Source organism: Drosophila mojavensis, unplaced genomic scaffold (assembly GCF_018153725.1).
Source record: "Drosophila mojavensis isolate 15081-1352.22 unplaced genomic scaffold, ASM1815372v1 contig_16, whole genome shotgun sequence".
NCBI classification, from domain to species: domain Eukaryota; kingdom Metazoa; phylum Arthropoda; class Insecta; order Diptera; family Drosophilidae; genus Drosophila; species Drosophila mojavensis.
Window position 1 is genome coordinate 594,763 of NW_025318693.1, and position 15,276 is coordinate 610,038.

Consider the following 15,276-nt stretch of genomic DNA (forward strand, 5'->3'; position numbering starts at 1 on the left):
AACAATCCACGCACACACACACACACACACACACAGAACGACATTTGCATAATTACATAAAGATGATAATTATCCTGTTTTACCTTTCTGTTTGCCTTTGACAGCGATTATTGCCGAGTATGCCCTGGTGCTGCTTGTGGCGGCTGCAACTTGCCAACTGGCGGTGCCATCCCAAGCCACAAGCGGCTTACGTGTGCCCACGTTCCTGCTGGAGCCCTCGCCTCGCCTGCTGTTTGGCAACGATACGGGCGCACAGGTTAGCTGTACGGCGCATGGGAACCCACCGCCCGTCGTATCCTGGGTAATGCGCGACGGCACGCTGGCAACTCAGGTGCCCGGACTGAGGTGAGTTTTGCGGTTTCGACAACTATGCGTATGAGTAATATTAAGTATATACGCCACGCTGCTCTGCGCAGCGCGTTTGCGGTTGCAACAGTCACATTGTTGCGGCTTCCGCCTGCGGGTATATAGAAGGTGATTTCGGGCTTATATTCAATTAACATGCTGGTGAATCTGAGAAGCCTTTAAGCTCTGCGGCTTATCAGCTACAGCTCGGCGAGGGCTAGTCAATGTGCATGCTGTCACAGGCGCAGAGAATAGATCCACAAAGAGGAGCATTTCTATACCAGCCTAAACAATAAGTGCACTCTTCATACGCCCCGCAACAAAAGTCCAAAGAAATTATACACAAAAGTAATGCGTTGCTGCCACAAGGCAACGGCAACGGCAACAGCAACAGTAAAAGCAACAGCCTAACCACAGGCACAGGCAACAACAACAATTACTGCATTTGTGTGCAGCAGACTCGCGTTGCTTTAAATGCGCTCATATGTTAATGTCATGTAGCCAGGCAGGACGCGCTGCATCCAGTTTGCTGCACTAAACCCGCCCCGTGCGTCCTGTCAGCGCTTTGTTAACTTTTAAAATATTAAAATGTTGTCAGGCTCTAGTTGTTGCTGTTCTTCTTCTACTTGTTATTGTTATACCCTGAACCCATTGAAAATGGGAAATCAGGGTATAATGGTTTTGTGAAAAGTATGTAACAGGCAGAAGGAATCAACGCAGACCCTATAAAGTATATATATTCTTGATCAGGACGACGAGCTGAGTCGATATAGCCCTGTCCGTCTGTCCGTCCGTCCGTCCGTCCGTCCGTCCGTCCCTCCGTCCGTCCGTCCGTCCGTCCGTCCGTATGAGCAAAAGGATCTCAGAAGATATAAGAGCTAGAGAGCTGAAATTTGGCATGCATACTCGTGTATACCATAGGCAGTACGAGTTTGCTTTATTTTTTCGATAACTCATCCGATAACTTTTTTATCGAGAATAATCGAAAAATCGACTTGGTTTTTTCAGCCTAATTTGAACACTTTTAAACCTGGAGACTTCAAATTTGCGTTGTATATAGAGTTAATGGATACACAGATTTTTTAATTTACAGATTTTGGATACCACGCCCCCTTCGCCCCCAATTTGTAAAAAACGCATTTCAAGTACTAGAGACTTGTGCTTTGGAATGTACACACATTTTTACCATATGATTACGCTCTAAAAGTTTCATCAAGATCGTGTGTCTACAAAAGAAATTATTTAATAAATAAATTCTCATAATATTGCCCACATTGCAGCGCAGCATAAGCGCTGCCGCTGCTTACTGCGCAGCTAGCAGAGCGCGTGCTTATAAGTGCATGTGTATGTATGTGTGCATAAAAAAAGTCCAGAATGATTAGAATATCAGCTTGGAGGAGGGTTCAGGGTATCTCCTAGTCGAGCAGTCTCGACTGGAGCCTTCTTACTTGTTTTTGTTGGCTCTGTGTGTGCACTATGAAAACTTAAATGTTAAATTAAAATGTGACTTTGCATTCGGATAAATAAATGCAGACGATTTTGTGTTTATCTGCTGGCAGCTAGAGATGCAACGTGTAGCCAACGCAGGCAGACACGAAGGGAAAACATTCAAGAAAATTCTTTAGAGTGTAAGATCTGAGGAAATTGAATATGGTGTGTATAAGTAATCTAATCTGCAATGCACCAGCTCGATCTTTTTCAATGATAATAATATGCTTTTAATAGTTTTGAAATTAGCATTTAACGTAAGTAGTAATATCTTATGCTTGTGAACTTAAGTGGGCCAGACGTTATATATACATTATATATATTTTTGCTTGCATTGTTTATTACATCACATGTCAGAAACTCACTTCAATATGGTTAACATATTAGATAATATTTCATTTTGCAAATTAATATTTGAATAGGGTCGTACAAATTTAAGAAATATGAATATTAGCAGAATAAAAGACAAACCAACTAAAAGAACAATAGAAAACAGTGCTGTTGCACAAAAGAAAAGTTAAACTGTATAATAACAATTAATAGAAGCTTATAAACAACGTTTTCGTTGTTTTTGTAATGTTTTAGGAAATATTTTATTATCAGAGGTAATACAGGATTCTAATGGCGAAATAGATTTTAAGAGCAGCTTTTTGAACAATTAATTATTATTTATATGCAATTATTATATATTATTATACATACCAGGTATATATTCGTTCACATATACAATATATAAATATTACAAGTACTTACTTATATATATATATATATATATATATATATATATATATATATATAAATATATATATATATATATATATATATATATATATATATATATATATATATATATATATATATATATATATATATATATATTTCTCTGAAGTTGTCAGAAATCAGATTAGAAAACAAAAATATAATAAAATGTCAACGCTTGCCGCACAGCATAATAGAGTTCGGTCAAAGAGTACTAAAAGAAATTGTAGGTTTTGCAAAACGAAAAGTCATCAAAAGTACGTGATAATTCCGACGAAATACTTACACCCACACTCACACATATATGTATGTACACACATATATATTATTCGTATATGTGTGTATATAATTTCAGGCAATCCACGTAGTATTCCTCGTGAATTCTCATGCATTTAATGGCTATGTGCTTGACTTTTTCCCTACAGTCCAGCTCCTTTACTGGATCATGGAAATGAAACAAATTTTATTTTAAGCTGCTAAAGAGCATAGTTGAATTCAAGTGACGCATTCGCTAGCTGGAGTGTAGGGGATGTGTACTTATCTAGCCATGCCGCAAAGAGTAAAGGTTTTATTTACATATTTATTATTTTTTTACTTCTTTTTTGTATCTTTTTTTTTTTTCATTTTTTATTTAGCTCTTTGCAAACGCAATAGACGCTAACAAATTGCCAGCACTTAAACATTTTTTGAAAACAGCGCTTGATGAACTTTTTGGATGTTTTTTGCTGTGGCAGTTGTTGTTGTTTTAGTTTCTGCTATCCACCCGCAGCTCGGTTGCATGGCTCGCTCGTTAGAGTTGGCTTCAACTGAAATGATTAGCGTCTATTGAATAGGAATCCTGTGCTTTGTGCTGTGCATAGAATGTTATGGATCACTGTTTGGACTTTGCTTGCAGTGAACACAGCATAATTTATTTCATTGCACTTTGTTTGCGATTGCTATTGAAGCCAATTAAATACATGGAATAGACTATTGTAGATGATTAAGCTAAGCTGACTATTGGACGAGATTAGATTTAGATTAAATTGAGATACAGATACAGATGCAGATGCAGATACAGATACAGATACAGATACAGATACAGATACAGATACAGATACAGATACAGATACAGATACAGATACAGATACAGATACAGATACAGATACAGATACAGATACAGATACAGATACAGATACAGATACAGATACAGATACAGATACAGATACAGATACAGATACAGATACAGATACAGATACAGATACAGATACAGATACAGATACAGATACAGATACAGATACAGATACAGATACAGATACAGATACAGATACAGATACAGATACAGATACAGATACAGATACAGATACAGATACAGATACAGATACAGATACAGATACAGATACAGATACAGATACAGATACAGATACAGATACAGATACAGATACAGATACAGATACAGATACAGATACAGATACAGATACAGATACAGATACAGATACAGATACAGATACAGATACAGATACAGATACAGATACAGATACAGATACAGATACAGATACAGATACAGATACAGATACAGATACAGATACAGATACAGATACAGATACAGATACAGATACAGATACAGATACAGATACAGATACAGATACAGATACAGATACAGATACAGATACAGATACAGATACAGATACAGATACAGATACAGATACAGATACAGATGCAAACATAGCAGTGGGTGTGTACTCTGGTCATTTTTCGATTCGTGTGGTACTCTGATAGAGGTAATCCCAATTTTAGGTGGCATATTTTATGTAAATACTCCACTCTTTCCTTATGGACTTCCGACTGTTGCTCTTAAGCCCTATTGTTAGTAGCTGTCGTATAAATGCATTTGCCATTGCCAGCTGCTTGGCTTGCTCACGTCTATTCGCCGCAGTATCCTTAGGTTTATTGCATTTTTATGCAAATCTTCGAGTGTAGTTGCAATATAAAATGCTCGCCGGCAAAGTGGCTGCCATTTTGGGTGCTTTGTGCAACAAATTTTTGTGTAACGCGCTCTCAATGTGTATAAATAAATAACGACGAAAGCCCAAGACTTAACGTACTAAAATATTGCATTCTGCTTATATATATCCTCTCTCTCTCTCTCTCTCTCTCTCTATTTTTGTGTGTCTATGTATATTTGGTTTCCTTACATTACTTTTCGTCTTTTTCTGCTTTTAGAAAAATATCTGGCAACGGCACATTGCACTTCCCACCGTTTTTGGCGCAATATTATCGCACGGATGTGCACGAGGCCACCTACCGATGCCGCGCCAGCAACGAGGCCGGCACCATATTGAGTCGCAATGTGCAGGTGCAAGCAGGTAAGCGGAAAGTAGACTAAAGTAGCTGACGTTGCCGCCATAAAGGTAGAAGTGTGTTGCATGCCAGGCACCATTAGCATGCACTGCAGCCCGCAAATACAAATACCAACAAACAGATCCCCTCCCCTCCCATCCACTCCCATCCCATCCCATCGGCCATGGGTGTAGTGCGCATTCATAAGCAGCTCACGTACAGAGCAGTTGCTGCTGTAGCTTTATCCCGGCATTTGCTGGCAATCTTTTTGTTGCCCTGGGAGTGTGGAGCGCGTAGTGTGTGCAGTTATCATGATTTGGCTGCTGCACCTCACTTCTGCCTGTCAGAGCTGTCAACTGCGCGTTAGTTTTTGATTTCTGCACACATCACTTTAATAACCTGCGTATTTCCTATCGCATTCTGCTGCCGCATGCCGCAAGGCGTTTGACACTAAATTAATGTTGATGCGCTGTCAAGATTGCGGAGAGTATGTTCTACACACATACAGTCACAAAAAGATAGCTGTATATACTACATAATGTATTATGTTGTCATTAGCTTGATTTTTTTTAATTTAAGCTTAAAGCTTTTAGACATTTCCCATTCATCCGTCTATTCCTGCAAATATTCATTTCGAAATTAAATTTTATATGTTGATTCGACAGCACTCGGATATTGTGAATGCTGATTTTATTTAAATATCGTCAGTCATATAGCCAACAGCCGCAGGGCGATTGCCCCACATCAACCTGGCGACCCGATGTGAGCTGCGAAACAGGCGATGCATGATAGTCGTTTAAAATCTCATTCAATATTTGCGCTGCGAATTTTCCCATATATATCATTTTTGATATTTTTTCCGAGTCATATACTGTGTTGGGCATTTTCGGTTTTCCCTTTTGCAGTCGCTTTTGTTTCTTTCTTTCTTTATGATCTTTTCACTGCCGTTTCGCATGTAATTTCAAGCAATTTCATTCATTTAAACTGCTGCCATTTTTGCATTGCATTTCACTGCTCTCATTGTGTCCTGCCTGTTGGTCTACGTACTCCCGGTTTTTCCTCTCCTATTTTTTGTTGTTGTTGCACTGGGTGTCCTGGGGTTTCCCTTGCCCCATTGGCCTACCCCAAAGCGTTTTATGTTCACAGTCGAAGAGTACTTTCGCCCAATAGGCACGCAACGATTGTTGATTTTCGGCAATTTCTCAGCTTCTCATCTGTTTCTGTATCTCTCTCTGTCCCTTCATTTTTTTTTTTTTTCATATTTTTTACTCCGTTTTTGTAGTGGTTCGCCGACTCTTCCATGTGCACGTGGAAAACACTGAAGTCTATTTGGGAAATTCGGCGTTGATTAAGTGTGCTATACCGGAATATGTGCGGCCTTATGTGCGCGTGGCCAGTTGGCATCGAGGCGAGGAGATTCTGCTGCCGGAACTGTCGGATGTTGGTGAGTGTTGCCACATTTTTACAGAGACACACACACACACCTACACTCAGACAGATATGGCTGTGTGGGCGCTTGTGCGGGTGTTTATCTGCTGCTGAAATTTATGTACACATGCATTGTGCTCTGCCTGTTTGCTCTTGCGATACAGCATGCCCTGAGGGATGTGCAGTTGTTGCTGCTGCTATGTATTGCTGTTAGCGTTGACATTTATTGATAAATGTTACGTATACGCAGCGAGCAACTTGAATTCGCTATGCAGTTTTGCTTTGGTTCGTTTTGTTGTTGTTGTTTTTTTTTTTTTTTTTTTATTGCTGCTATTGTTTTATGCAATTTTTGAATTACGACTCCCTGATATTGGCTTCTCTGCAGCTGGTCGCTACGTGGTGCTGGCCGCCTCCGGAGATCTGTATGTGCGGTCAGTGCGCTCAGAGGACGGCCTGGTGAAGCTCAGCTGCCTGGTTACCAACACATTGAATGGCGACCGGCAGCGCAGCGAGCCGGTCATGCTTCAGGTGAAAGGTAAGGCGAATGGCAATCAGATTGAGGCAACTATGCGCCAACTAAAACGTTCGACCCTCGCTTACAGAGCTCAGCAAGAATTTGGCGCCGAGCACCAGCCAAAAACCAGTTATGGAAATCCAGGTGGAACGTGGCAACGATGTGCATCTGCCGTGCAACATACAGGGCAATCCTTTCCCCATCTTCACGTGAGTATTGCTCCAATAAACTCTTTCAAATTCCTGAGGCCAGCTGCCAGCTTCTATGGCTACCAATAAAAATACCAAAACAACTCGGATGGCAGTCGCAGTCGCAGTGGCAGTGGGTCACATTAATATACAGCACTTAAGAGCATTCGGCTTTTTGCTTAGAGCACAGACTTTATTGCATACTAGAGGCAGCCTCAGCCTCAGCCTCAGCCTCAGCTAACTGAAGGTCTTCCTGGCCTAATGTAGAAAGCTTTTTGATAGCCCAGCATTAGTCGCGTGTTGGCTTTGCTGATAAAAACAAACTAATAAAGCGACTGGCTTGCTGCCAAGGGACTTGGCTAATACTTAATCAACTTGTTTATGCAGTACTCAATGTATCGACTTACAAAACTCAATGTTTTGTTGGCAAACAATAAAAACTCATTTGGGTAAACAAACAACAAGCAACAACAGCAGAGTAAAAGGCACTCAAAGTCAGTAAATAAAACGTATCAAATAACAGCAGACATTTGGCACTAATTAGCAGTATAAAAAGCCTGGTTAATTGACAGGCCGATGCGTCTGTGGCAAAGGCGAAATTTGGCAATCTCTTTCCCATCTGTTGGGCTTATTAAAATTTCATGCAGCCATAAGCACTTGATGTGTGCCCCAAAAAGAAAGAGACAGAGAGAGAGATATATAGAGAGAGAGTAAGAGAGAGATAGGGCATGGACGCGCACAAAGCTGCCATGGAATATCCAAACAAACACCAGACAAACATGCAAAAAGCGCTGCTCTCCGACTGCTTGCTACGTGAAATGCCTGAAATATTTTCAAATGGCAAGCCACAGAGCAGCCAAGTGCCAGAGAACGACAGGACGCGAGATTTATACAGCATATTTTCAGTAAACCCTGCTACCTCCCTCCCTCCCCCTAGATCTATCTCTCTGTCTATCTCTTTCTACATTCTGTGTTGGTTTTAACTCCCAAATGCCGAAGCCCTGGGGCACGTTATGATTACTATAAATGCGAGAAAAATGCGATAATTTTGTTTTTAGTTGAAGTTTAGTCCGAGCCGCCTACGTGTCTGGCATGGCTAATGAGTGAAATCGGTTTATAGCGTACAAGCTGAGTGCCTTTTATTGATTTCATCAGAAGTATTTATATTTACTGTGCGTGTGTGCGTGTGTGCGTGCGTGCTCTAGAGAGAGTGTTGAATATCTTAGATATTTACTTTTTCATACAGCAGATTATATTCGTGTTTATAAATAAGTTGTATAGAGTGTAGCATATTGTTATCAAGCATTTGTTATTCTTTCACAATAGGACTTGGCTGTGCTCTGTATCAGAGTTGTTTCATTTGTGAATTTGAAATATATTGTGTGTGGCATCCTTTAGTTAAGTAAGCGGATTACTATTAGCCACATGTACAGGTGATTTATACACAAATAATGGAGCTAGCTACATTTTTAAATACATATTGTAAAAATTTATTTTAAAAAATATTCTGATTGAGCTTTGTGTTGCAGAGATACAAAATATATATTTTTATTTAAAGCTTGTATACATGTATGTATATATAGCAGTACAAAACTCTTCACTTGCAGCTTAACTTGAGTATTCACTTTAAGTATTTATTCGTTTCATCAGCTGCCTCCTACAATGGGCATTAAATCAGTAGAATATTCAAGCATAGTCTAAGCACTGATGGGCATGTTTGATCAATGTACAATATTTTAGGCAATGTATTATTTCAAACAAAAGCATGTAGTTGTTGATTTTTTTAATATTCTAACATTAAGCAAATGGCTAAATAATATAAAATAAAATCCTTAAATGACTATCATGAGCAACAACACATAAACTTTGGACAAAAATAGGTTCTACGGCCATTGATTTAAAAGAGGTACAAATAATGTTAAAAGGTTGAAGAATGTAAATTACTTTAATACTGTTTAAACCTCATTCTACTAAAAATTATATTGTATATATATATACCCATCAGTCATTCAATAACTAACTGAGCGTGCATGCTTATCCGTATAATTTTCAGTTGGTATCGCGTTTCAGACTCGGCAGCGCTTTATCCCATACCATCCTCGCAGCGCGTAATAGTCTCGCGCACATTGTTGCTTATCAAAAATGCTGACGAGCGGGACACAGGCAAATGGGTAAGTATTATCATTGTGAGATGCACACGCACACACACACTTACACTCACATATAACAACCTCAATCCATTGACAAGCGCTGACTGTCAGTTAGTCAGTCAATCAAATGGCTAAAGTCAAGCAGTTTGACTATCTGCCACAGTCTGTCTGTCTGTCTGGCAGCGGAATATTGTGTTTAATGCACAGTCTGCCATCGATATATGTATGTGTATGTATGTATGTATGTCTGTCTGTACATGGAGGGCTCGAGCATTGTGCCATGTATCGCTGTGATATATATGACAGAGTTGATTGATTTTGACTGGCTTATGTAGCACTAGCCCCTTGCTTCCAAAGTTCATGTGTGGCACGCTCTCTCTTTTTTGCAGATTTGCCAGGCATCGAATCAGTTTGGCGAGCAGCGCATCGAAATTCGGCTCAGTGTAAATACGTTCGTATCTGTGCACATACTACCGCAAGTACAAATTGTCAATTCGGGCGGAACGGCAATTTTCAATTGCACGACGACGGGCTCAGCGATCGATGGCATCGACTGGCTCCACAATGGCAAACCGCTGCAGGCGAATAATGCACTCAGCACCGGCCGGGACAAGTGAGTATACCAGCACCGTGTAGCAACCAGCAATAGGCGCCAGCCGTAGCAGCAACATGCAACTCCAACATGCAACAATGTGTGTAGACAGAGTTGAGCATAGGCCATTTCAAATTGTATCTCTAGTTAAATTTTTTTTTTTTTGCTTGTTTTTTGTTTCATAGTTGCAAAATTTTCTGGTCGTCAATATGAAAAAAAAAAAAAGTATTATATGCAAGAACATTTCGCGACTAACAGATGCACTATTTTCGGTTATATTTTAGATACCTTTTCTGTTTTATTTTATCTTATTAGCTTTATTTTAATTTTTATTTAGAAAGATTGGAATATTTAGAGAGATTATAGAATAAATTCATTTCTCTATTTTTTTTATACCCTGAACCCATTGAAAATGGGAAATCAGGGTATAATGGTTTTGTGAAAAAGTATGTAACGGGCAGAAGGAGGCGTGGCAGACCCCACAAAGTATATATATTCTTGATCAGCGCGACGAGCTGAGTCGATATAGCCCTGTCCGTCTGTCCGTCCGTCCGTCCGTCCGTCCGTCCGTATGAGTGCGTCGATCTCAGAAGTTATAAGAGCTAGAGAGCTGAAATTTGGCATGCATACTCGTGTGTACCATACGCAGTACGAGTTTGCTTTATTTTTTCGATAAATCGTTCGATAACTTTTTTATCGAGAATAATCGAAAAATTGATTTTGTTTTTTCAGCCTAATTTGAACATTTTTAGACCTGGAGTCTTCAAATTTGCGTTGTACATAAAGTTAATGGATATAAAGATTTTGTAATTTACAGATTTTGGATACCACGCCCCCTTCGCCCCCAATTTGTAATTTCAAGTACTAGAGACTTGGGCTTTGGAATGTACACACATATTTACCATATAATTACGCTCTGAAAGTTCCATTAAGATCTTACGTCTACAAAAGAAATTATTCAACAAATAAATTCTCATAATATTGCCCACACTGCAGCGCAGCCCAAGCGCAGTCGCTGCTTACTGCGCAGTTAGCAGAGCGCAGGCTTATGTAAGCGTGTGGATGCATGTGTATGTATGTGTGCATAAAAGTGCAGAATGATTAGAATATCAGCTTAGAGGGTTCAGGGTATCTCCTAGTCGAGCAGTCTCGACTAGAGCCTTCTTACTTTTTTTTTTTTTTTTTTTTAATTTTATTTATATATTTATTATTACAGTATATCTATATAGTGATATTATCTATATTGACGTACAAGTCTCTACAATTTTTTTCAATTTGGCCTTAAATTTGCATTCATTTCATTTATACAGAAATTCATTTATATGTATATTCATCAACTTAAATGTAAATAGCTTTAGCTTCTGTTACATATGCATATCCATACAACACTCACTATACCCATTTTCAATGCCTTCAGGGTATTCCGAAAATAGATTTGGCAAAAGCCGTAGATTACATGCTGTTGTTGTTATTGTTCTTGCACTGGCGTTGTTAAGGCTGCTCGGATCCAAAAATGCTTTATCGTTGTGTATTATTATTGATGCGCGATGGAAGAGCGGAGCGGGTCCGTGAACCCGGCAGGCCTTCATTTGTTGCGCTCAACAATTTCATTTTTCCCTATTGTTCGGCACTTTATTTATTCGCCGGATTTTTCGTTATTTTCGGTTCTTTCATTTTTCTTATTATTTTTTTCATGCAGCTTTTTGATGTCAGCTTTTCACACATTGTTAAAAACTTTTGTTTTTATTATTTTCTATCGTTTTCCATTAGTTGATGCGTGCAAGGGTCATTGATGAAGTATGCTGATTGATTGCAATGAATATTCTAGAGTTTCAATCAACTGATTGAACAAAGGTCGGCTTTAGTCTGGCCATTCTGGCCGACTTCGATAAGAGCCTTGTTATCATTCATTAGTGCAAGTAATTAAAATTAAATAGAATACTAGTTGTGCAAGCACATGCATCTGTCTACGCATACACATGTGTGTGTGTGTAAGTGTGTATGTGTGTGTGTCCACAAAATATAAATTATGTTAATCTTCGTTGCGGCAGATTGCACAACTGCTTGTGCCTGGACAGTGGACACTGTGCACACACACACACACACACATGCATTTGAACGGGTTGAGCACATCTTGATAATTTAATGCAAATTACGTGAAATCAGCATAATACGCAGCTTGACGTAGCCAAATGCAGAGACTCGAGTGCTCCAGCGCATCAGCACAAAATATCCTTCCATACATAAATATATTGAAGTTGGCAAACAGCCTCGAGTACAAACAGCCTGTAAAAACAAATATTGCCCGTGTATGTGTGTCCTCGTACTGTTGTGTGTGTGCGTGTGCGTGTGTGTGTGTGTGTGTGTGCTTATGCGGGCGAACTGACCAGCTGTTGCCCAAGGATGTATACCAAAGCAAAAGCGGTCAAGCAGAGCGAGAGTGAAATAGAAAGGGGCTAACCGAACTGAGCTCCAGCAAATCAGCATAACAAATCAACCAGAAATTTTTATGCTTATGCTAATAAAATAAATAACAAATTTCGCCTGAGCGAACAAAAGGCCACTGCACACAAACACACACACACACAGAGAGGCAGAAAAAAAGAAAAAGAAAATACACCCGCACACACCCACACACACACGCTCTTACGAATAGGTATATAGCATACATTCACAGCCAACACTTTTAGCTTACAAAATGGCGTGAGTTTATGGCATATTGTATGTTCGGGACTTTTTCCTGCAACGTCGTCAGTTTCGAAGCAAAGTGTTTTTATTTGATATTTTTTACTTTATTTTTGTATTTTTATTTGCCTGTTTAAGTTAAAATAGGTATTTCTTCAGCATTTAGCATATTATTCTCAGACTGATTTTCGAAAAATTCCATCCTTTTATTACGTTGCCAGCATACGCTTCCTATCCAAGACCTCGCTGCTCTTGTCGAATGTGGGCCGACGCGACCGCGGTGTCTATCAATGTCTCGTGGAGAACCAGCGTGCCAGCGCTCAGGCCATGGCAGAGCTGAAGCTGGGCGGTAAGTTGACATGGGTGTTATGGGCCGTGAGCTTGTGGATGTGGATGGAGCATAGCTCTCACAGCTACCCACTCATGCATAGTTTATGAGACAGGGTTTGGCATTTATCAGCCGTGCTGCTTTTGCCTCTTTCGCAGACACTGTGCCCGAATTGATTTACACGTTCATTGAGCAGAATGTGCGTCCGGGGCCATTAATATCGCTTAAGTGCTCAGCCAGCGGCTCGCCACCGCCCCAAGTAAGTTCAAATGTTTTATTGCTATTATTATGCATTGCTATATCATTACACACAGTGTACACACACACATATACACACACACAAGCGCACACACACACACATGAATCGCTGATTAAGCACACAAATTATGCACTGGCCATATCCTGGCGACTTCATATTGATTATCCGCTGCGATTTTCATTGCAGTTCGCCTGGCTTCTGGACTCGCAGCCCATTATGGACATATCTCTGCATCATCGGTTCGCAATTGGCCAATTTGTCGATGTATCTGGCGATGTGATAAGTCATTTAAATATTTCCCATGTCCGTCCCGACGACGGCGGCCTGTACAGGTGCGTGGCGACCAACACCATGGGCAGCGTTGAGCACTCCGCCCGGCTGAATGTTTACGGTGAGTTCATAAATTGGCTGCGAAATCAATTATACGACATGACCCCCATTGTGCAGCTTGAGAGATCTGACACCAACCTCCACCCCCACCCCCTCGAAGGGGGCTTTTGTGTGGCGTACAATGCAAATCACAAAAGACGCTGAGCCATGAGTTTTGTTAGTGCTTTCGTCGCATCCGCTCTGATTGGAAATACATTTTGTCAGGGCAACGCGACAAAAGGCAGCAGAAGTAGACATAACAAGAAAGAATGAAGAAAATATAAAAGAAATACCCGCAGATACAGCGGCAGGAAAAATTCCAAGTAAACTCCCCCAGCGACGCCGGGGTCGATATGTTGCCAATGTTATCCATTGATAACAAGGTCTTGGCAAGACACCCTCCAGCCATCTGGATAATCACTGTCAAATCAGGCCAAAAAAAACTTCGGCATTTTAGGCACACAAATATTTGAGGGGTTGCCAGGCAGAGTTGTTGCCCCAAGCACTTAGGATCGAATTTGAGCATTTTAAGCTGTTTTGATAATTCGATCTTAATGTGTTAATAATGCATAAGTGAATATGTATCTGGCATATATTAATCAAATGCCCCGAGTGCGCCTCATGATTGATGCTGTCTCCTGCCGTTCGCTCTGCCACGGGCGCTGCATGTGTGCGTATACTTGATATTTGAGTGGGCCCATTGATGATAAATGGCATGCGCCTGTGTGCCGCCATCAGCGAAATCTGAAATCAAATTAGCCCTAAGCAACAACAGTTATGTATGCAGATGAGATTCCAGCCCGAACGGATAGTGGCTCTGGAACGGTTTGCCTCTGCTAGTTTAGGGCTCGCTCAGCAATGTGGAGTATAGGAAAATTTTCATTTTTAATCAGACTAATCAGACTAGAAATGTATTTCAGAGAACAGTTTAGTTCGACTCTCCAGAGAAAATGAGCTCAGCTGATATATAGACAGAAATTTACTCAACAGATATATAGACAGAATTTATTCAACATATATTAAAGAGGTATTATTTTTTTTAATACTTTCAAATTTACAAATGTTTTTAGAGGCAGAATCTTAGGCAGACTATTTATTGAGTGTTTTTTTTTTTTTTTTTTAAAAACACAAATAAACCCAGCTGATATATAAATAGCAATACTAACTAAGTTATATTGAACAAAGTACAATTGACTAAAACTAAATTATATAACACAATATACAAAACACAAAATTGGCCATTATACATTTCGATAATAGGCTCAAAGTTACGAGTTTATTAAAAAAAAAAAATAATAGAACTATCTAAATATGCAGAAAGCAATCAATATTATGTAAACGCTTATATACCAGCAGCGACATTACGCATACGCGCTGTTGTACTGCGGAGCAGGCTGTTTAATTATAAATATTGCAATTTATGCAACGCATTTGCGCAGCACTGCAGCTGCCTCCTGCTGCATTAGTGGCACTACAAATTGCACCCTGTGCCGCCAGCCACGACTGCATTTTATGCATTAGCATCGCATCTGTGCCGAACAAAATATAATTTGAATTATTAAGCATTGGCGTTGCATTGCTGCCTAATTGCATTTTGTAACTAATTTAATAAATTACACAATGCTCTCGCACACACACACACACATGCACACATCTGTACAGGTCCTCCGTATGTGCGAGCCATTGGACCCATTAAGGCCGTTGCTGGCGAGGACATAATTGTGCGCTGTCCATTCGCCGGCTATCCAATTGACCAGATTCGCTGGGAGAAGGCGCATCAGGAATTGACAACAAGTAAGACAAATTGCACCAGCAAGGGGCAAGGGGCTACGGGATAGGGGCTAGGGGCTAG

At 40.0% G+C, this 15,276-nt stretch overlaps 1 protein-coding gene across 2 annotated transcripts in view; it reads left to right on the top strand.

Annotated features, from left to right (window-relative positions):
- LOC6573851 (Down syndrome cell adhesion molecule-like protein Dscam2) overlaps positions 1–15,276 on the top strand; it is a 36,898-nt gene that overhangs the window by 10,175 nt on the left and 11,447 nt on the right. For both annotated transcript variants that reach the window (XM_044007276.1, XM_015167149.3), the window contains exons 4-14: positions 105–345; positions 4,795–4,937; positions 6,194–6,355; positions 6,725–6,874; positions 6,942–7,062; positions 9,095–9,212; positions 9,581–9,804; positions 12,690–12,817; positions 12,955–13,055; positions 13,242–13,446; positions 15,087–15,218. In XM_044007276.1, coding sequence (XP_043863211.1) covers positions 105–345; positions 4,795–4,937; positions 6,194–6,355; positions 6,725–6,874; positions 6,942–7,062; positions 9,095–9,212; positions 9,581–9,804; positions 12,690–12,817; positions 12,955–13,055; positions 13,242–13,446; positions 15,087–15,218 — 1,725 coding nt within the window. The remainder of the gene's footprint in view (positions 1–104; positions 346–4,794; positions 4,938–6,193; positions 6,356–6,724; positions 6,875–6,941; positions 7,063–9,094; positions 9,213–9,580; positions 9,805–12,689; positions 12,818–12,954; positions 13,056–13,241; positions 13,447–15,086; positions 15,219–15,276) is intronic.